General features: G+C 42.6%; 1 protein-coding gene and 1 long non-coding RNA gene across 6 annotated transcripts in view; one reads left to right on the forward strand and one right to left on the reverse strand.

Moving 5' to 3' along the window:
• Positions 1-15,801, forward strand: part of NEK7 (NIMA related kinase 7) — a 138,304-nt gene extending 122,503 nt beyond the window's left edge. For 2 of the 4 annotated variants that reach the window (XM_055583145.1, XM_055583147.1), the window contains one exon: positions 12,905-15,801. In XM_055583145.1, coding sequence (XP_055439120.1) covers positions 12,905-13,015 — 111 coding nt within the window. In that variant the 3' untranslated portion in view covers positions 13,016-15,801. The other 2 variants (XM_055583148.1, XM_055583146.1) reach the window with 2 other exon arrangements.
• Positions 8,726-23,465, reverse strand: part of LOC129653447 (uncharacterized) — a 36,166-nt gene continuing 21,426 nt past the window's right edge. Inside the window, exons 2-5 of one of the 2 annotated variants that reach the window (XR_008715134.1) lie at positions 11,686-11,810; positions 11,532-11,584; positions 10,564-10,765; positions 8,726-8,863 (exon numbers count right to left, since the gene is read on the reverse strand). This is a non-coding gene — a long non-coding RNA (uncharacterized LOC129653447). The remainder of the gene's footprint in view (positions 8,864-10,563; positions 10,766-11,531; positions 11,585-11,685; positions 11,811-23,465) is intronic. The other variant, XR_008715133.1, reaches the window with a different exon arrangement.

Consider the following 23,465-nt stretch of genomic DNA (forward strand, 5'->3'; position numbering starts at 1 on the left):
GCCCAGTGAATATCTGAGCGTGGGTCCTTGCTTGCTTTGGGAACCCATTGAAATGAGTTGTTTGGCCTCCACCTGACATCCAGTGTTCTCCTGAACAAAACATCTCCCATTTTTGCCTAATGCATCATGATTTTTACCAGTATTTGAGGAGATACTGCAGAATAGCAGTGTCTCAGGTTAACTAATGTGTTCACATAACTCTTTGGACAGCTCACTGGGGACCCACCCAGAGAAACCACGGTGTCAGGGACCTGCTCATGGGCAGCGGAGTTCTGCCCAAGGGAAATGGAAAGGGGCAAAGGGAAGAAATGAAGCAATTACAATGTTCGCCTTCCAAAATGAATGCAGTTGGTTCTAGTTTTATATAAGGAAGATTGAGTCCATGTAACTTGAATAATAAAATCTCTATAAAGAATTTTTAGCATATGGAAAAAGCACTCATGGTCCTAGTATGTTGAAAGTACTTTTTTCCCCTAATCGTTTGATACTGATAACCAGTGACGCTTGGATTTTTTTGTTTCACAGCACTTGTGTTCAGGTGCTTAGAATAAACTCTTACAAGGCAGTGCCGGTAATTTTAGAAGACTTATCTTTATTTGATGTTAATGCTGTTATTATGTTGGCCATTTTTAATTACTGTTTTGGGTGTGGAATATAAATACGGCATTTCACAAAACCGGCTCCAGCACTCGGCCCACAATTGCGGGAGGGTGTGAACAGTCGTGCAGGATGATGGCGAGGGTGTCAGGGGCCGCTCTTTGTTGTGTCATTCACGCTGTCTCCTCTCTTCCACGAAGCACATGAATATTTCACGTATCTGCATCCTCATCCGCTATTCCTCTTGACTAATTTTCAGACCGTCTGCATTTGCATTTCACATGGTAGCTGATGAGGAGATGCCCGCGCAGCAGCGGAGCCTCAGCAGGCGGTTACCATGGCGACCTCCAGCCGGATTTTAATGATGATGCCACTGGTGGTTCGTTGGAGTCGGCCTGCCTGCAGGGCTACTGCACTGCAGCTAAGTGTGAAGTTGGATTCGCGGGTTCTCAGCCAAGGGGCACGTATCAAAGTCTGGCCCAGACAGAAGAAGGTCTCACAGTTGGGAAAGGAAAAGAGATTCCACTTTTTACTTCCCTCCATATAGTTTACCAGTCTTGAAACGAGGTATAAAGCAAAATGCGTTATATGATGTACTTACCAAAAGAAGCTAGTATGGTCCTTCAGATTGGTAAATTCTGTGGCTGCACAGCAATAAAATAGAAAGCTGAAGTACGTAGGTAAACAGGGAAACTAATTCTTATGGAAGAAATGAGCTACAAAAAATACAGACTAATGATCTTACTTTAATCTGTTCCATCATGTAGAGAAGTTCCCAGAACAAGAGCTTTGAAATGCAGATGTGCTGATAAATATTTTCTCTCCATAAGCAGGAACTCGGTTTGTTTGGATGATAATTATTCAGACTTTATGGTAGCAACAAACCTGAACAGATGCCATACTGCCGTACTTCACCCGTGTCTTCAGTACTCCTTTATATAGTGTGCCTTTTAGATCTTCTAAAAGTCCAATTTTCTTTCTTTTTTAGTATGGCAAAAATTTAGGAAACAGTGAAAACTGAAATATAGTTTTTAAACAGTAAACTTTTAATTAAAAGACCAGTCCATTAGGTGCCCATTTTATAACTCAGATGGCAACTGACACTGTATCTGTTGAAAACTGAAACTTTTAAGCAAAATTAATTTCCTACCACATACCTGTTTGAAAGCTTACCAGTTTGATTTAGCTTCTGCTAAATTTTTAAGGCCCCTGCCTGAAGAGGAGACACACAGGAAACACTTTTGTTCATGAGAATAAAAGCTGTGCCTCCAACCAGCCTCGACTGGTAGGAGTCCTGAGGAGCTCTATGAGGTCTGTTTCCAGATACAGGCGTTCTGTGGGGAAGAGCTCAGAGCTTAAGAGCTTGAGATTTTTACATTTCTTATAATCTAAGACATAGATTCACGTGAGCATTAGAAACCAAAACTGAGAAGTATTGCTAGTATTCTTTGGGAAAATAAAGTTGTCTGTCAGATCTTTCCTGTTGAACTGTGCTGTTGTAATTATGTGCAGATGATGAGGGCTCGCGATTGAAACATCTCAGCTGCACAGGACTGATACTTAGAATGTGTATTTTAGAGCTCCCTAAAATAGTAGCTTTATGATTTTTGGTGATCAGTATTCTTTTCTAGTAGTGATCTCATCCATGTATAATAGGGAATTACTGTACTTAACAACAGAAATATTGGGTTGAAAAGGTGGATATTTTCCCTGAACTCTGTCTTAGTTTTAATTAAATTTAGTATTGTTGGTAATTCAGGAAGATCCCCTGGAGAAGGAACTGGCAACCCACTCCAGTATTCTTGCCTGGAGAATCCCATGGACAGAAGAGGCTGGCGGGTTAGTCAATCCACGGGGCCTCAGAGTCAGGCACGACTTAGCAACTAAACAACAGCAACAAAAATTGTTGGTGATGAAGAAATTAACATCAGTGTAGCAAACAATTTTTGAATATTTACTGTGTCCAGGAAGTCCTGATTCCCCTGGCCCCTTACAGTCTGAACTGGGTTGAGCTGCCCAGACGTTCTGGTCACAGCACCCTCTCTTCTTTCCTGAACTCCACCATGCAGGTTCTACCAGAAGGCCCAGGAATTCCCATCTTTCTGTGGGTGCTGTTTCCTCTTGTTGACATGCCCCACCCCCTGTGCCTTATCAGGTGAACTCATTCTCTTTAGAACAAAGCCTGGCCGTTGCCTCCCCCTTAAAGTCATCCTGCTCCCCTTTCTCCACTTCTCAGGCCCTCTTCCCTTAGCAATCACACTGCTTTATAATCCCTTTTTTTTTTCCTTTGAGGTATAGTTGATTTACAGTGTTATGTAAGTTTCAGGTGTACAGCATAGTAAGTCACAATTTTTAAAGGGTATTTGTCTTTCTCTTCCTGACTTACTCTCGTACCATAATACCCTCCAAGTTTATCTATCTTGTTGCAAATGGCAAATTTTTTACGGCTGAGTCGTACTCCATCGCGTCTGTGTATCTGGTCTACATGGCCCGGCGGCTCCACCTCCAGACCTGTCTAGCTCCCGTGCCTGAACGGCAGTGACTCTTTTCATCTGTGTGTCTCTAGGGCCCAGCGCACTAAAAAGGTTCAGTGATTGATCAATTGATGGAGAAAGTGAGTTAAAGGAATAAAAGAGAAAAAGAGTGAATGAGCCAGTTAATGTCAGTGGAATGAGTGAGGGAATGTTCTTACAGAACCCTCTAGGTAGTGAGGAAGAAACTACTCAAAAGGCAGGTCAGGGCTGTGATGTTTCTTTTATTGATACTACCTGCAAGTGATTTTTTTCAATCTTGTAAACAAGCTATACCATGTCTAGCATGCCCACTTCCATTTACTAGGAAACAAGGCGGGTTTGTTCCCCTTCAGCTCCAGTGTTTAGTTTCTCTGGGAGCCACTGGCGTAATCATCAGAATTATACATTTTTCACTCTTGTTTACTAAATTATCTCAGGAAAATCTAATATTAAAAAAATAGTGAATAGTCATATTGAAAATCATTTAGGAAGTGCACACTGTGGTTCTCTATTGAGCTGGTTCTTTTTAATCAATATCTGAAAGTCTGAGCATTAACACCACACAAAATATATATTTGTCTTTGCTTTTTTTTTTTTTAATTAAAAAATCCTAGCTAGCCTAAATAGAAAAGACACAGGAAAAGTTGGAGAGAGTTGTGCCTCAGAGGTTTGGAAGGAAGTTCTGAAAAGTTGAGTAAAGAGTTTGCAGATGAAAGTTAAAAATGGAATTGAGTAGAGAGAATAAGAGTGATCTTGCTCTGTGAAAATAGAGTAGGAAGAAACTGAAGATTTGAAAACAGTACTTGAATGAAAAAGAAATTTAAGCACCTATTAAAACATGGTGAGATGGTTCAACCTTTTTAATGAAGTGGATGGTGTCATGATAACAGTGCCTGCTGACCTGAACTGTTAGGCAAATGCTTATCTGTTTACTAGTAAACTTTAAATCTATTAATGTAAGTGACAAAGACCTTTGCAGAACACAATATTTGTGGTTATCTTGTAATTGTATTTTTGAAAGCTTGCTAATTTAGTAGCTCTTAACTACTTTTATAGGTAAAAAAAAAAAAGAAGCAAAATATAATGTTGGAATTAGAATTATTAGAACAGTAGTCATTTTTCACATTATTTAATGCCTATCTTGTTGTACATTAAGTTTGTTTGTTTTGTGGCTTTATATCTCCATCCCACAGATAGAAAAATATCTGTTTCTATTAAAACTCAGTTAATGAGACTACTTCTCAAATAATGCAATTAATCCTTTAAAATATCAACCTAAAAGGTCTAGTAGAGAATGGATGGAGTCTCATAAATGTTCACCTCAAAAATCATCTTTTTTTCCTTTTTTATTACTTCTTCCATTACGGTTTTCTTCCTTCTTAGACACTGTCCCTTTCTCTCCCCCTCCCCGCCCCCCTTTAAGTTAGAGAAATGGAAGGCAGGAGAGGAGAGTTTTTCCCAGGACAGCTCAGCAGTACACACTGGACATGTCCTTCCCCACCACTTCACTCAGATGAGTAAGAATTTCCAGCATCATTTTCATGATTCCTTTTTAAAAAAAAAACTGAAGCAGCATTGCGATTGACACATTGTGTTCCAGCTGTACAGCAGAGTGATTCAGTTACATGCATGTATATTTTTCAGATTGTTTTCCATTATAACCTGTGACAAGATATTACATGTAGTTCCCTGTGCTATACAGTAAATCCTTGTTGCTTATCTGCTTTATATACAATAGTTTATATTTGTTAATCCCAAACTCCTAACTGACCCCTCGTCTTCTCCCTTTTCCCTCTGATACCTGGAAGTTTTTTGTTTTTTGAGGAACCTCCATACTGTTTTGCATAGTGGCTGCTCCAGTTTACATCCCCACCCACAGTGCAGGAGGGCTCCCTTCTCTCCACACTTTCTCCGGCATTTATCTGTGGACTTTTTGATAATGGCCGTTCTAACCAGTGTAAAGTGATACCTCATCATGGCATTTTTCATTATTCTTGAGATTAGATAAGTATTGATTTTTTTCCCCAGAGTATTTACAATATAAGGATTAAAAAGCTTGGTCCTTGCTCTGCTTTATTATATATGAATAACAAAATAATAACGTATTTTGAGTTGAACTAAACTGATCTCAGATAGTTATAGGTTATTGCAGAGTATAAATATATGGCTTTAAATAAAATTGGAATACTGAGGTTTTTTTTTTTTCCCCAGTGTGTGAAATCACCATTTTCTTTCACCCACATAAGAACTTTGTTGCTAAAGAAAGAAGGTCTGCAGCAGTATTTCCGTTTCACACCTGAGCAGACAGGGACCCAGCAGTATCAGAGGGAACCCTAGACTCCAGGGCGCCCTCTCAGCACCCATTGCTTGTACCAGGGCAAAGGAAGCACCCGAGGGGGTCTCTCAGGGGTCACGTGTGGTCCCTTCCCCGCGCTCTGCATCCCTGGGGGCGCCGCAGTTCGCTCAGAACACCCTTCCGCCTGGTAGTGGCTCAGCCACATCACACTGAAGGGAAGGAAGGAGGGAATTTTGCAGAAGGGCAGGAATGATTTTTACATATCGGAATATGTGGAAACAACTACATGTTTCAAATAAGGTATCAGAAATATTGATCCATAGCTGTGCTGAACAAAAAACAAAATCTTTTACAGTGTGTTGTAATTTTACTGATGCTTCATTTCCCAAATGGTTACCCTTAAGGAAAGTACCGAATGAAAGCTTTAAAAACCATAACTGTTTTTTTGTTTCAAATACTTTATTTTCGGCTGTGCTGGGTCTTCATTGCTGCGCAGGCTGTTCTCTAGTTGCAGTGGAGGCAGCTCTCCAGGCGCGGTGCGTGGGCTTCTCCTCGCTAGGCTTCGCCTGTCGCCGGGCTCTGGGCTCCTGAGCGCAGGCCCGGCAGCTGTGGTGCAGGGGCCTGGTTGCTGCGCGGCTCGTGCACCTTCCCTGGGCCGGGACCAAACCCACGTCTCCTGCATTGGCAGGCGGGTTCTTTACCACTGAACCACCAGGGAAGCCCCATAACTGGTTTTTTAAGCTGGCACTTACAAGTAATGTCTCTTTATATGTAAAATTCAGAATATGCTTAAAGAGGCTTTTTAAGAAAGTTGCCTCATTAACAAAAAACATGACCTTTGTTTTAGCTCGGAAAAGAGCTACTTTACGTAAATTTTTTTAAAAACTGTCAGGTACAGATTATTTTTGAATACTTTGAAATTTAAATCTTTTTATTCATTTGATCAGTCTAAATCATTCTATAAGAATATTTAAATGAGACACTATGTGGCACAAGTAATATTTGGAAGTACATCTGTTTTCACAAATATTCTCTAGTTCTGATAATTATGTAATTCATGCTAAGTTATATGAGAATATTTTACTTTATTTCTTAAAAAAGTTTTGACTACTCCAGGTCTTAGTTGTGGCACGCAGGATCTAGTTTCCTGACCAGGGATCAAACCAGGGCCTCCTGCCTGGGGATTGAGGCGGCAGTGGACCACCAGGGAAGTCCCAAGAATCTTTTACTTTAAAATGTAGGAGGATATCTAATAATAATAAATATAATCTCTAACCATGCCATTATTTATTGAAGTTAATACTAATCACCTCAGACACTATTAGGAACATTTGATTTTCCTTCCTGAAAACGGTTTTAGGAAGTTTGATACGCCCATCATTTATAATATCAGTTGACCACCTTCCTTCACTCAAAGTTGCCATGTAAGAGTAGATCTTTAAACTTTGAATGTTTCATTTTTGTTTAAAAAAATATATAAGCAGGTCCTTTGTTCACTTATGCTTCTGAAGCGACACTGGGGACTCGCTCCTCTAAGACGAATCCAAAGCGATGCCCTACATTTCACGCATCCTCTGGGATCCTGTGAAACCATTAACTTTCTGTAAGACGCTTCCGTAAGTTTTCAGAAGACGCTGAGTGATCTTCAGCTGCGGGCTGAAGCCATCGCGTCACCTCGTAAGGATTCTGTGTGGGAAGGCTTTCTCCCCTCCCGCCGCCCCTCAAGTCAGTCACTGGTGACACTTTGGCCTACGCATCGAATCTGCCTCCTCGTTTTGTATAAACATCTAAAGCTTGGACAGCCAGTGTGTGTTGATGCATTAGACCCACTTTGGGGGGCTGCAGTGTGTCCTGAGCTCAATGGAAACGGGGTGTGTCCGGGAGGCGGATGCATCGTAATTGGTCTCAGAGGGACGGGGGTGGGGTCAGAGAGCAGCAGTGCCCGGAGCCCGGCCTGCGTGCCTGTCGGGAGTCGCCTGTCGGGAGTCGTGTCCGACCCAGGGCCAGGCTGCACACGGCGCGCTCGTCTTCACCTGGACGCGGCTGATCTCCCGACAGTGGGGACTGTCAGCACTCCCCTTTTAATATCTCTGGTACCAACCTATATGCTTTGGTATTTCTTTACAAACATATCAATCAGTCTGTATTAGCATTTTCTTTTTTTATTGAAAATATTCATTTATTTCCATATGACTTATGACTTCATAATCCTTTAGAAATGTCAGAGCATTCATTTTATTTTTACTTTATATGACTTTTCTCATTTAAATTTTGTGTTGCTTTTTAAATTTCTCTTAATCATCTGAATTAAAGTTTTTTCTTCTAATTTCGTAAAGACTTCTACAAATTCAGACCTTTACTTTTTACCTTATTTTTAGCTTGTTCTATAAAACAGTTTAAAAACAACACAAAGTACATGTTTTTATAAACGTAAAGTAATACAAATTCAACAGTTTTCTTGAGATAATGTAAACTATGAAATGTCTTTACTTACATGAAATGTTTTACTTATTCCTGTTTATTTTTATTAATCTAATATCCACTGATGTGGGAATTACTTCTACAAAGTAATAAATGGGAAGCTAATTCCCTCCATTCAAACACAAAATTTCTTTGAGCAAGTGATTACCTGACAATATTATGAGAAATTAAAGCCTGACATGTAGGAATATATATAAAATTTTTAAAACGGATTATATGAACAGATGTCTTCATTAACTATACTTAATAATGTAGTACTTCGAATCGTGTCAAAAGGTTGGATAGTCGTTCAGGATTTTTAAAGTAATTTTTTGCAGAGGTTTTCAGGAAGATAAAGGTTTTTTTTTTTTTTTTTAATGTAAGACTAACACTGAGAGAGCTCACTAAGATGATTATTCCTTTTTGATTATGTAATGTCTGTCTGATAGAACACTTAGAGGCTTTTTTTTTTTGGATGCATCATGTCACGTGTAAATTCCTAACCTGGTATAAAAAAATGGTTCCATGTGAAAACTCAAGTACATTTTCTCTGGAGGTAGTCACTTTAATGAGTGAGGTCCCTCTAGTCAGAATATGAATATGAACAGTTTTGTGTCACGTAAGGCCCTTGTCTTGATGTTGGGCAGAGCCCTAGAGAAGATTTTTTGGTCTGTTTTTAGATGGGAGCTGGCTGTAAACTGTGAGGCGACCCATTCACTTTAGGAACCAGACGAACCAGCGTCAGAGCTGGCATCTTCTGAGAGTCAGACCACCTGTTGTTGTTGTTGCTCAGTCTCTCATTCGTGTCCGACTCTTGGCGACCCCGTGGACTGCAGCACGCCAGGCTTCCTGGTCCTTCACCGTTGCCCGGAGCTTGCTCAAGCTCATGTCGACTGAGTCCATGATGCCATCCTGCCCGCCTGCCTTTGCCTGTTAGGTCACCCACCTTGGTGCACAGGTGGCTGTGCGGGAGCCTGCAGACCAGGTGGGGCTTTCCCTGGGGTAGGAGAGCAGTAGTTTTAAAAGTCAGGTGTCTGAAGCCAGGCCGCCTCGCTTCCCATCTGGCCGGGCCCCTTACTGCCTCTGTGACCTTGGGATGTTGCCCCCTGCACGCCACCCTGCAGAGAGCTTCTGAGCTGGATCCAGTTGTGAGAAAGGGCAGAACTAAATCAGCAACAGCTTTCAAGAAATGGTCCTCTCTCTGCTCTGGCACCGGAAGCAACTTCAAAGCCCCAGAGTTACCTCGTGACACATGGAGATGCCTTTTATCTGAACGTGTTCAGGAGATGGGGTTCCAGTTGTCCCCTGGAAACTTAGAAATAACTGCCAATTCCTAGGAGCACCTCCATCTCGGCAGTGTGGCCTCCAAACTGCAGAAAGTGCACCCAGAGCACTGAGTGAGGCAGCCGGCCACGTTTAGCTGTTTAACAATTAAAGGCTGGGGGCTGTCAAGCAAAGGGAAGAGTTTTTCCTCATTCTCCAATTAATGACTACTTAACCCCAACTGCCATCTCTCAATGCCATTCCTATATTCTGCTGTGTGGGCGACTGTTTTATCCTTGTCTCCATCATGTCAGAAGCACACGTAACTCTACCATGTCCCAGAGATACTGTCCTTTCGTATACATTAAAGAAGGGTGAGAAGTGACCTTACTTGCAGAACTTAAAATTGTTACTTGGTATGACAAGAGACTATGCCTGGATCCATGTGAATTTTGCATTTTTAAAAATCAAATTATTAAAGGCATAAAACTTGGCCCATGGCCGTTTGAAACATAAAAGTAGTTATTTGTTGTGTTTTTCTTTCCCCCATTTCCTTCGCCAAAAGACTGTTGAAACTGGCTCCCCCTTCCCCCGGCCCCCGCTGGGTTAATATGTCTACTGAAATGTATCTTTAGAATAACCAATAGTTATCAAATATCAGAGAAACATCCCTAAAACTAAGAATACGGGTCTGGGTAAATCTCCCATAACATGCTTACAGTCCACCTTTTTTCAGAAAGGATTTAAGCTGACTTACAGTAGAAGACACAGGTTAGTGGTTATTAATACAGAAACAGAAGTCAAGTTCAGAACCAAGGGGAGAAGGGCATGTAAACACACCTTCCCTCTCAGCCAGCAGAGCGGCTGCAGCATGTCTGCCTGGTTTCGAAGGAAACAGAAGCAGATCATGTTTTTAAGGACGAAAGTGTACCTTCTCTGTCCCTCAGAGAAGATGGAGTTTTCTCCTGCTGAATTATGATGGGAAACAGAAGCAGATCATGTTTTTAAGGATGAAAATGTGCCTTCTCTGTCCCTCAGAGAAGATGGAGTTTTCTCCTGCTGAATTATGATGGGAGTATCACCTGTAAGGGTCTGTGAGTAATATACCCGATGTTGGCTTATCCCAAGTTACTAGGATTAATGGGACTTCCCTGGTGGCTCAGCAGTTAAGAACCTGCCTGCCAGTGCAAGAGACGCAGGTTCGATTCCTGGGTTGGGAAGATCCCCTGGAGGAGGAAATGGCAATCCGCTCCAGTATTCTTGCCTGGGAAATCCCATGGACGGAGGAGCCTGGTGGGCTACAGTCCATGGGGTCACAGAGTCAGACACCACTGAGTTGACTAAATGGCAGCATAAGGATGAACTGTATTTCTTACTGAGTCTTCCCTAAATTCCCGTGCTCTTAGCACGTTTGACAGGAGCTATGTATCATACCTCTCAATGCTCTTCGGAATCACATTTTTGAATATTCAGACCTTTGAATATTCGCTCCACCATTGTGTATCCCTTGACACGGACTGTGGTGATACTTCTGTTCTGCTGATTCAAACAGCAAGGCAGGCTGACACCTTTGATCGAAGCTGAAGCCTCTCACCACTCTGCTCACCTGCTGGGAGTCAGACCAGCCTCCAAGTACCTGCATGAAGTCCCTGAGATGTTAGTGTCTCTCCTCTGGGTAACCACTTCTCATCCCCCAGTATCCAGCATTTGCTCTCAGAACCCAGAAACTCATCTCTTCAGTGGAGCTCAGACACACCTTAACCCAGTGGCATCCCTTTCCAGTGATCGCGATTTGAAAACAGTGACTGTGATCTTGGCTGCTTTCTCCTCGTGGCAGAAACAAGTGAGGGCCAAGCATCCGCTACAGTCGCTTGGAAAGTAAACCGTATTCTGAATTATTAGGCAGGAAAAGTAAGGTTTCTTGACCAGCCTGAAGGGTGTGGCACTTTCATTCAGTCAAAAACCGGCTATTGCATCTGCTTGGATCCTGGTTAAATAGAATGAGTGTGGGACAGTTACCCTTTCTGCTCCTTTTATCATTTTTATCTCTGAACAAGATTTCTGACCGCTAGGTAACCTGTTGGAAAACAGTGTCTTTTTATATATGTTTCAGTATAAATAATTTTCCTCCTGTCTTCTATTGTGTGTACAACTGAATGTATTTGTTTTTATTTTAATGGGTAAAATGCCAACAACCTCTTTCTGATTCAGATCACTGTTACATAAAGGCTTGTGAACGCCATACCCCTTCAGGATGTTGAATGCTGTCCCCTGTGCCGCTGCAGAGAACAGCCCATGACATCCTTGGACCCTCCCAATAGGTCTGCCGTTATCATCGGCATCTTTGAACTCCCAGAAGTGAAGCTGACTTGGGAAGCTTCATTCTGATAGAATCACATCACCTGAGGGTTAGCACTGGAAGAATCCTTACAGGTCATGTGCTCCAGCCTCTGTCCTGAATTGATGAAGAAACAAACCTCTCCAGACAGTGCCTTGAGCCAGCGGGCGTCCACGGGCTCCTCCCTTTCCATCCCCTGGGGGCCTCCTTACACACACCTTCTTTCCAGCTGACTCTTCTCACTGGTGGTGGGCTTCTCTGCTGTTAACACACTCAGCCCACAGATTTTAGCATTAGTTTCTTTTTCCTCCAGATGAAAAAATCTTCTTGAAAGTTGAAAACTCTGTAATTTGATAATTTAAATTGTCAATAATTTGATAAATTAACTATATGCCACTATGGCGAGAAAGAGTAATGCAAGTTTTCAGAGTTATGAGTAATTTACAAAGACATACTTAAATGCTAGGGCTTCCCTGGTGGCTCAGATGGTAAAGAATCCACCTGCCAATGCAGGAGACCAGGGTTCAATCCCTGGGTCGGGAAGATCCCCTGGAGGAGGGCATGGCTCCCTTTCTTGCCTAGAGAATCCCCATGGACAGAGGAGCCTGGCGGGCTACAGTCCATGGGGTCACAAAGACTTGGACAGGACTGAGCGACTAGGCACAGCGCAGCACTTGAAGGCTAAGGAGTCTGGTCCTTCCTCTTGATTTGGCTTGTCCTGTGAAAGACCATATTTGTGAAGACATGTGGTTCCGTGAATCACAGCAATTAGAATTAAGAATCAAGTGCCCTATTCTTCAGTCATTGGCTCTAGGGTCAGATGGAATGATATTTTCTTAACGAAATATACTTTTTTCTGTGACGTAAGTAAGTAAACCTCAGTCCTCTCATCTATAACATGAGGACATAAGTGCAACTTCATACAGTTGAGAGTTAGAGCACTATTTGTTACTTACCTTGCTTATAATTTATTATTCTTAGTTTGAAGGAGTGCTTTTACTATAATAAAAAACATTTGTATAAATTCAGATATAAAATAAGCTGGTTATTAAAATTTAAACTTACAATGAACGTTGTTGTAGTAAATTCTAGATCAATGTGTAGAGATCTATAGTCATTAATAACTTGGAGACATGGAGTGTAAAACTTCCTGTCTCCCGTGTCTGTCATCCTCCAATCAGACTTTTCTGAAAGATAATCAGGTCACCACAAAGCCACTAGATGGTGGAGAACACTCTTTGCTTGACCTGAACACTCACCAGTGAATATGCTTCTTAGAGCCTTCAACTAACTAAAGTCACTGACGGCGGTCACATATTTCCAGGCAAATATTTAGCACACGTGCATTCCTGGTAAACCCAGAGCTGTGCAAAGCGTGTTCCTGTACCTCACCGCCCGGAGTGGTTCCTGAAGCAGGTTGTGTTTTCTTCTCCGCAGCTGCGACAGCTGGTGAACATGTGCATCAACCCAGACCCGGAGAAGCGGCCGGACATCGCCTATGTGTACGACGTGGCGAAGCGGATGCACGCCTGCACCGCCAGCGCCTGAGCGCGGCCGGCGGAGCGCGCAGCTCGAGTGTTCTTGAGCAAAGCGCACCTCCTCCTCCTGGGTGTTAAGAGAGTCCTACTTCAGCGCTAACGTGCTTTGAATCCTTAACCAGTTTTCATCTAAGCTTCATTTTGTACCAATTTAAGTCACCTTCCCGCAAACCCCAGTGACTTTGGAGTAGTCTGATTGCATGTTAGGAGAGCAGACGGAACACAGTGGTTCTTAATGGCGAAAGAATTTGTAGAATGATTGCTTGTTTTTGTGCTGATCAGTCGTGTCCAGGTAAACTCTCAGTGCCAAACACCGGCGACCTGGCTTGGCCCCATCGGGATGAAGCCCAAGGACGGTATCTGAGCGCGCCTGTGTGCTCTCCAGTCACGCGTGGACATCTGAGATGAACACAGTTGTGAACTTCTGTGACTATCTTATTTTTAGAGGTTTGAAGTATGTGTTTTAGTTCTTAGCATTGTAACTTTCAAATACAATTCTTAAAGCTAAATATACACATGAACTGTATTTTTGTTCATGAACTGTTTGAGAAATTTAAAATCCTTAGCTTATACATTCAAAATGCGACTATTAAATGTGAAGAGATTTGGGGACAAAAATGTGAGTCAGACACTGAAGAGTTTTTTGCTTTGTTTTAGTATCTTTGATATTCTCCTTGCATTAAAATGGTATAAATGAATCCATTTAAAAAGTGGTTAAGGATTTGTTTGGCTGGTGTGATAGTAATTTTCAAAGTTGCACACTGCCCAAGGCTTTTTTGTGTGTTCTTGCTCTTTGTACATTTGAAGACTATTATTTGAATAATCCTGCAGTACTATACTTCAGTTCCTTTATGAATTTAAATGCTCTACTCATGATCGTGCACTATAGTATATAGCATATGTTTTTATTCATAGAGTTTATTGAAATTCTGATTGGTCCCCTTCTGAAAGTTTTTTATATTCAAGTTACTTTCCTATTTATATTGTACATGAGTTTTATCCACTAATGTTTCAGATGTTCTGACAACATTATAGCCTTAAAAGAATATTTGGTATACCAACACTTTTCCTGGAAGGAAAACATTTTTTTAACTTTTTAAAATTTGGGCTACCCTGTGTGTGTGTGCCCTGTCTAGTTAGGAAGAGGGGTTTGTGTTGTTCTGTGCCTGTGAACGCTGATGCCGTTTCAGTTCATCCGACAAGGTTGCAGATTTAGGATATGTTTAAAGAAGTGAAAACTAGCCACTACCGCAGCCGGAAGTTTTATGAGCTAAACATCTCTGTTGAGAAGCTTCTAGCCAAGTACTGTGTTCGTGCCCGAAGCTGCCCGAGGTGGTGTAGTTTACTGGAGCGGGCAGAGTTCAGTACCTGCCGTCCTGGAGACGTTTGCCCTGGACGCCTGCGCGTTAGCGGTGATCCACTCCCACACGGCCACGTGGCCGTCACCACCTAAGGACCCCCTGCCGCCATGGAACCTGCCCAGTAACCCTGCCAACCGGAACCCCTCGTGCTCAGAGAGCGCCTGCCCTCAGCCCATATAGCTGCTGGTTTTGTTTTTTTCATAGAAGTATTTTTCTTACAATCATTTGAATACTTTTATTTGTAAACATTTAAAATGTACAAAGTGTAGACGTCTTGTTTTTCTAAATTTAATCAGCTACAGTATCAGTTGTGAATTATGGTGATTTATCCCAGTGCAGGTGGGGGAGAGCTGGCGGCTCTGCATCCCAGGCTGCAGGGACGCCCCGGGCCCCCGGCGCCCCCACGTGTGTCTCCAGAGAAGTATTGTCTCTGTTGACCTTAGTGTCCTGTTCATTCTAATGTAATATGACTGATGGAGATGAGATGTCCTCTACTTGGAACAAATATGCTCCTTTTTCTTGCAATCCTTAAAAATACATCCATCTAAAAGCCATTAGCTGGACCCCCTCACAGGACTTCCAAGCAGAGATTTAAACTTTTAAGTGAACCTATCAGCTAGAAGGAAATTGGGAAAAATTTAATGATCAGGGTAATCTATTATTGTTTTCTACATGTGGAAACTTTCTGTCTTGGATATTTTATCTTTTTTTTTTTAATCTCAGTGTTCACATTTTTCTGGAAGAAACCACTGTGCACAAAACAAATTTTAATTCTGAATATTTCAAAGAATTGTGAAGACGATGAGAAGTTTTAATGTTTTATAATCACCTATGAAATGTTCTCTTTGTATTTCTGTTTATAAGTAAATTTTGTATTGATTAAATAAAACATTTGACTTGAAATGAGGAACAGTAAAATGAAAGGTACATCTGATTTCTAACTTTTGTTCAGACTTCGGTACCAGTTTCCCAGGGCACACAGTGGGGTGACCTTGGTCCGCGTGCTGAGGCCTAGGGATGGTGGACGAAGGGTATCCCTGTATACATAAAGTGCTCAGCAGTGTGTACTGATGGTGAGTTCAGTGAGCTGTGACGGCCACTCCGTGACTGCTTACCATCCTGCATAGTCTCCATTACAAAACACCCTGCTTGTATCCGTATACACTGCAGGTGTTGCTGTTAACATTTGCGTATTTATTTTAACCAAAATGTTATTCATAGTAAATGTTTTTTCTTTAAAATGAATGTATTATGTTTATATCCCACCAATGAATAATTATCTTATGCCTCATATTTCAATAGTACTGTAATATGAACTTTTGTGAAATACTTTTATTTTGTTATGCTTCAAATACACATACTACGAAGACTCTGTTGTTAGCTTTGAAAATTGTATAATATTCTAATATAAATAAAAATATAAAACTAAAAATAAGCATAAGTTTTTCACGTATCTGTGATTCCCTGCCCCCCCAACCCCCACTAAATTCTACCGCTGTTTATTTCTCTCAACAGTCAACCTACAGAAACAGTTCTTAATTCGTTTCCATGAATTATTTCTTTATCCTTTTGGAGATGGCTAAATATTGAAACAGTCGGGGGGGGGCGGTGACCATGGAGGGCTGACAGACCCTAAGAGGGAGATCTTTAAATATGCATTAAACTAAGGCACAGCTTCACAGGTCCCTCTTCTCTTTGATACATCATTTGCTGTCTTTGAATAAGAAAAATTTCTCAAAACTCGAAAGTGTCTAAAATTCAGGCAACAGATTCTCTTCCTGTCTCTGTAATGTACCCCTACTGATGGTACAGATGGTTTGAATGTTCTTTTCACATAATAAGTGACAGTTGCTGCCATGGCTGGAGACTGTGAGGCCGAAAGATCTTAATGGGACACAGTCGGCTGGGCTGGTGGTAGAGTGATCCGTACACGTCAGGATCACACTCCAAACGGGTGAAGAAGAGCCGGCTTTATAACCTAGGACCTTCATGAGGGACTTGTAGGCCCGCTGCATGTGTATGCACAGTCATGCTGCTAAGTCACTTCAGTCATGTCCGACTCTGTGCGACCCCATAGACGGCAGCCCACCAGGCTCCCCTGTTCCTGGGATTCTCCAGGCAGGAACACTGGAGTGGGTTGCCATTTCCTTCTCCAATGCAGGAAAGTGAAAAGTGAAAGGGAAGTCGCTCAGTTGTGTCCAACTCTCAGCGACCCCCTGGGCTGCAGCCTACCAGGCTCCTCTGTCCATGGGATTTTCCAGGCAAGAGTACTGGAGTGGGGTGCCATTGCCTTCTCCGATGCACGATCATAAGTCACAGGAAATTTTAGGTTCAAGATAGTGGGACTAGTTGAGGTTTTATTTCAAAGTACGTTAACTAGAAAAACCAGTACCAGCCATAGATGTTTAAATGTGTCAGTAGTTGGTATAGCTATCTTTACCAAACTGATACAGTAACTTTCAAGTCAAAATGATGACAGAGAGACAAAGATTGCCATCACAAAACCTTATCAGAAAATGCCCACGGGGTGGACTTCCCTGGTGGTCCAGTGATGAGGCACCCGCCTGCCAGAGCAGGGGACACAGGTTCTTTACATGGGCCGGGAAGACTCCACCCCTCAGGACAGCTGAGCCCGTGCACCACCACTAAGGAACCCAGGTGCTGCAACTGCCGAAGTCCGTGCGCCCAGAGCCTGTGGTCCCCAACAGGAGAAGCACCATGGAGAAGCTCACGGGCAACCCCCCTCGCCGCAACGAGAGAAAGCCTGTGCAGCAGTACTGACCTAGCACAGCCAAAAACGAGTCAAGTTATGTAAGGAAAAGTCCACGGGGCCTTCCCTGGTGGCCCAGTGGTTAAGACTCCATGCTCCCGGAGCAGGGAGCCCAGGGCCGATCCCTGGTCAGAGAATCCGATCCCACATGACACGGCTGAAGACCCCACACGTGGCAACAAAGATCTGCATGGTGAGACTTTCAAAAATATCCACAGAGTTGTTGCATTATCTGTTTCTAATTACATGTGAATTCCTGGTACAATTAATGGTGAATTAAACTCCTGGAATGATTTTTCAGAAAAAGATGTGAACGTCTGTAAAGTTTATTTTTAATTGAGAGGTTTATCTGAGCTTCTTTTCGGTCTTCTTACACACCCATCTTACTCTTCACCTGAGTCTCTAAGTCTACTTTTAATCCTTGAGAGAAATATGAAAAAGAATGTGAAAGTTTACATTTGTAACCAGGGGTTTTTAAGTAAATTATTTTCACTGCGAGTATTACAATGTCTAGAAAGTAATTTCTTTTTTATTCTTTCCAGAAGCATAATCCTATTCATACATTATTTCTCTAATCCTTACTTTCTCAAGTATAAAGTAGGGATATAAATTCCTAGTTCTACAAGAGTTAAATTGCAGTGCGTTTAACGAGGGGCTGAGCGCAGTGCCTGGTACCTAGTGATCCCTGCTAAAAGGAGCTGTTGTTACGCCATATACATCTTTTCTGGCTCCAGTCTTCACCTACTTTTGCCAATTCTCTCTCTCCTAGGCCTATGGGACTGGTGTTCCAAGAGTCTCAAATTCTCTCTCAACTTCAGGCCAGTGCAGCTTAAAAGCTCTTCCCTCTTACCAGAAGGAAACCCAGTAATCGGCCGTGGTAGTCACTCAGTCCTGTCTGGTGACTGACTCTGCTACCCCACAGACTGTATGTAGCCCACCAGGCTCCTCTATCCATGGAATTCTCCAGACAAGAATACTAGAGTGGGTAGCCATTCCCTTCTCCAGGGAATCTTCGTGACCCAGGGATCAAACCCGAGTCTCCTGCATTAGAGGTGGATTCTATCATCTGAGCCCCGGGGAAGACCACACTTCCTGTTTCCACCTGGAGATACTCACCTGGCATCCTACACTCTACTTTGGTGCTGACCCCACTGCTGCCAAATGGTTACTTGTGTGACTTGTTTACTTGCAGCCTCCTGCTGGACCCCGAGCTCAAGGAGGACAGATATTCCTGTGTTGTTCAGGGTGGTGCTGTGCCCCCCAGGACAGCCCCCCTGCCATGGTGTATAGTGAAGTGAAAGTCGCTCAGTCGTGTCCGACTCTTTGCGACCCGTGGACTTGTATAGTCCATGGAATTCTCCAGGCCAGAACACTGGAGTGGGTAGCCTTTCCCTTCTCCAGGGGCCCTTCCCAACCCAGGGCTTGAAACCAGGTCTCCCTTATTGCAGGTGGATTCTTTACTGTCTGAGCCACAAGGGAAGCCCAAGAATACTGGGGTGGGTAGCCTACCCCTTCTCCAGGGGATCTTCCTGACCCAGGAATCAAACCAGGGTCTCCTGCATTGCAGGTGGATTCTTTACCAGCTGGGGAAGCAGGGAAGCCCTATGAATTAATAGCCCATGGCAAAAGAGATCAGTCAATACACATGAAAAATGATGACATCAGGTGCCAGAGAAGATGCAGAAAATGCACCCTTCTGCTTGTTGGCAGTGTGAATTGTGATCATTTTTAAAAAGTTGGACTGCAAGGAGATCCAACCAGTCCATCCTAAAGGAGATCAGTCCTCGGTGTTCATTGGAAGGACTGACGCTGAAGCTGAAATTCCAATACTTTGGCCACCTGATGTGAAGAGCTGACTCATTTGAAAAGACCCTGATGCTGGGAAAGATTGAGGGCAGGAGGAGAAGGGGATGACAGAGGATGAAATGGTTGGATGGCATCACCGACTCAATGGACATGGGTTTGGGTGGACTCCGGGAGTTGGTGATGGACAGGGAGGCCTGGCATGCTGTGGTTCATGGGGTCGCAAAGAGTTGGACATGACTGAGTGACTGAACTGAACTGAATCTGGATAGATGGCAGAATAGAAGGACCTTGAGCTCACTTCCTCATTCCAAGATCACACCTAACTGCTGAACAAACATGGATTAAAAAGATCTGAACCTAACAAAAAAGATATTCTATAACCAAAGACATAATGAAGGAACTGCAAGCCTTCCCACTGGCTTGACTGCAGGAGCTTCACAGGACAGGGGAAACAGACTCCACTCTTAAAGGGGGTACTGGGACCCCAGGCAAAGCAGTGACTTCATAGGCGTCTGCTCCAGACACATCTGCTGGTGTCGGAGGGTCTCCTAGGGAGGCAGGGGGAGGCTGTGGCTCTCCCTGGGGTCCCAGAAGCTGGGCGGACATATAAGGGAGGGTTTATCTACTCAGACTCATACTGGAGGCAGACATTTTGCCTGAGTCCAGAGCAACAAGATCTGGTCCCACCCAACAGCCAGGGACCAGGCTCTGAAACCACCTCACCCATGAGGGGCAGACACCAGAAACAAGAAACCTTGTTGAGTTTGGGGTTAGCAGATGCAAACTCTTAACAGAATGGGAAGAAGAAGGTCGAGCTGTAAAGCACAGGGAAATGTATTCAGTGCTCTGTGATAAATCATAATGGAAAAGAAAATGAGAAGAATGGATAGACAAATGTGTAACTGAATCACTTTGCTACACAGCAAAAGTACCACAACATTGCAAATGAGCTATATGTCAATTAAATCAATAAAAAAATAAATCCCTAGAGACAAATGAAAACAAAAACACAGTGACCCAAAACCCATGGGATCCCGCAGAAGCTGTTCTGAGAGAGAAGTTTTCAGTGATATAAGCTAAGGAGAAAAATCTCAAACAACCTAACCTTACACCTAGTGTAACTAAAGAAAAATTTACAAACAAAACCCAAAGTTAGAAGAAGGAAAGAAATCATAATGGACAGAATAGAAATAAATAGAGTCTTAACAAAGAAAAGATCAGTGAAACTAAAACCAGGTTCTTTGAAAAGATAAACAATATTTGTAATCCTTGGCCAGGCTTACAGGGAAAAAAGGTAGAGGGCCCAAATCAAAGGTTAAAATTAGACACAACTGATACCATGAAAATACACAGGAGCCTAAGAGACCACTATGAGCAACTATTTGCGAATAAAGAGGACAATCTAAAGAAAATGAATGAATTTTTTACAATGGTACAATCTCCTAAAACTGAACCAGGAAGAAGTGGAATATATGAACTGGCCAACTACAATTTCTGGAATTGAATCAGTAATTTAAAAAGTTTCAACAAACGAAAATCCAGGACTAGATGGCTTCACAGGGAATTTCTACCATATATTTAGAGAACAGCTAACACCTATCCTTCTGTAAATCTTTCAAAAAATTGCAGAGGAAGGAGCACTTCCATTCTGTGAGGCCACCAGTAAGTACCCTGATACCAAAACCGAAAGGGATCACATACAAAGAAGAAAATTACAGACCCATATCACTGATGAATATAGATGCCAAAATCATTAACACAGTATTAGCAATAGACTCCAACAACACATTAGATCATGATACACCATGATCAAGTGGGATTTACTAAGTAGGATTTATCTCAGGGATGCCAGGAGTTTTCAATATGTACAAATCTGTATGATACACACATTAACAAACTGAAGAATAAAAACCATATGATCCGCTCAATAGATGAAAGTTTTTGACAAAATTCAACACCTATTTATAATGAAACTTTTTTCACTCTCTTTCACCCTTATCAAGAGGTTCTTAAACTCGACATTGGCTTAAAACTCAGCATTCAAAAAATGAAGATCATGGCATCCAGTCCCATCACTTCATGGTAAATAGATGGGGAAAAAAGTGGAAACGGTGACAGATTTTACTTTATTGGGCCCCCAGATCACTGCAGATGGTGACCGCAGCCATGAAGTTAAAAGACACTTGCTCCTTGGAAGAAAAGCTGTGGCAAATACTCTGGCCGCCCGATGTGAAGAGCTGGCTGCAAGCAGATCCAGCCAGTCCATCCTAAAGGAGATCGGTCCTGAATAGTCATCGAAAGGACTGATGCTGAAGCTGAAACTCCAATACTTTGGCCACCTGATCAGAGAGCTGACTCATTGGAAAAGACCCTGATGCTGGGAGGGATTGGGGGCAGGAGAAGGGGACGGCAGAGGATGATATGGTTGGATGGATCGCTGACTCGATGGACATGAGTTTGAGCAAACTCAGGAAGATGGTGAAGGACAGGGAAGCCTGGCATGTTGCAGTCCATGGGGTCACAAAGAGTCAGACATGACTTAGGGACGAAAAGCAACAACATAATAGAAACTCCCCAGAAACATATGAAAAACCTATCACTACCTGATATGTAATGGTGAAAAGCTGAAGCATTTCCTCTAGGATCAGGAACAAGACAAGGGTGTCAACTCGTGTCACTTTTATCTAACACAGTCCTAGCCATGGAAATCAGAGAAAAGAAAAAAAAAAAAGAAACTGGAAAAGGAGTAGAACTGTGCAGGTTTGCAGAGGATATGATTCTACACATAAAAGTCCTGAGGATGCTACCAGGAAACTGCAAGAGTGCGTCAGGGAATCCAGCAGATCTGCAGGATACAAAACCAACACACAGAGATCTCGCACTTTTGTACACAAACAATGCAAGAGGAAAAAAAGAAAACAATTGTATTTACCATCACAACTAAAAGAAAAGAAAAGCCATATAACAAGTCCACAGTTACCATCATCCTCTGGTGAAAAGCTGAAAGAATTTTCTCTAGGATGCTGAACAACAGGATCACGAATGTGCCCCTTCTCACCCTTGTATATCATGCAGGTCTGGAAGTCCTCGCCACAGTAACAGAAGAGAAAAAAATCCACATTGCACAGGAAGAAGCAACCCTGCCGTTGCTTGCAGATGACATGATGCCCTGAACCTCTCAAGAGGCGAACAATGAACTGTTAGAACTCACCCATGGATTCAGTGAGGGCTTCCCTTGTGCCTCAGGGTAAAGAATCTGTTTGCCTACACAGGAGATGTGGGTTCGATCCTTGGGTCAGAAGATCCTCTGGAGAAGGAAATGACTACCCACCCCAGTATTCTTACCTGGAAAATCCCATGGACAGAGGAGCCTGGCAATCTACAGTCCACGGGGTCGCAAAGAGTCGGACTAAAGAGTTAGTGACTGAACAACAACATAAATTCAGTAAACTAGGAGGACACAAAATTTCTACTGAGAAATCTGCTGCATTTCCACACACTAATAACGAGAGAGCCGAAGGAGAAACTCAGGAAATGATCCCATTTACCACCGCATCAAACAGAAGAAAATATTTTAGGAAGAAACCTACTTGAGGAGGCAGAAGTCCTCTACTCTGAAAACTAAGATGCTGATGAAAGAAATCAAAGCCCACACACAGATGGAAAGAATGACTTGTTCTTGGAGGTAAAGAATCAACATTAAAAAAAAAAAAAACACAACATTGTTGAAATGCCCACAATACTCAGAGTACTCTACAGATTCAATGCAATCCCTATCAAATGACCAGTGGAGAATATAAAACATTTAAATTTGTATGGAAACATAAAAGACCCTGAATAACCAAAACAATCTTTGGAAAGAAGAATGGAGCTGGAGAAATCACGGTCCCTGTCTTCAGACTAGACTACCACATACAGTATTCAAACCACGATGATGTGATCACTCACCTTTAGCCAGACAGCCTGGAGTGTGAAGGCAAGTGGGCCTTAGGAAGCATCATTATGAACAAAGCTAGTGGAGGTGATGGAATTCCAGCTGAACTATTTCAAATCCTAATCGATGATGCTGTTAAAGTGCTGGATTCAATATGCCAGCAAATTTGGAAAACTCAGCAGTGGCCACAGGACTGGAAAAGATCAGTTTTCATTCCAATCCCAAAGAAAGGCAATGCCAAAGAATGCTCAAACTACCGCACAATTGTGCTCATTTCGCTTGGTAGAAACGCAGTGCTCAGAATCCTTCAAGCTCAGCTTCAACAGTGTGTGAACCGAGAACTTCCAGATGTTCAAGCAGGATTTAGAAAAGGTAGAGGAACCAGAGATCAAATTGCCAACATCCACTGGATCACAGAAAAAGCAGGAGAATTCCAGAAAAACTTCTGCTTCATTGACTATATAAAAGCTTTTGTGTGGGTCACAACAAACTGTGGAATATTCTTAAAGAGAAAGGAATACCAGACCACCTGACCTGCCTCCTGAAAAGCCTGTATTTAGGCCAAGAAGCAACAGTTAGAACTGGACAT

This window comes from Bubalus kerabau, chromosome 5 (genome assembly GCF_029407905.1).
Source record: "Bubalus kerabau isolate K-KA32 ecotype Philippines breed swamp buffalo chromosome 5, PCC_UOA_SB_1v2, whole genome shotgun sequence".
Classification (NCBI taxonomy): Eukaryota; Metazoa; Chordata; class Mammalia; order Artiodactyla; family Bovidae; genus Bubalus; species Bubalus kerabau.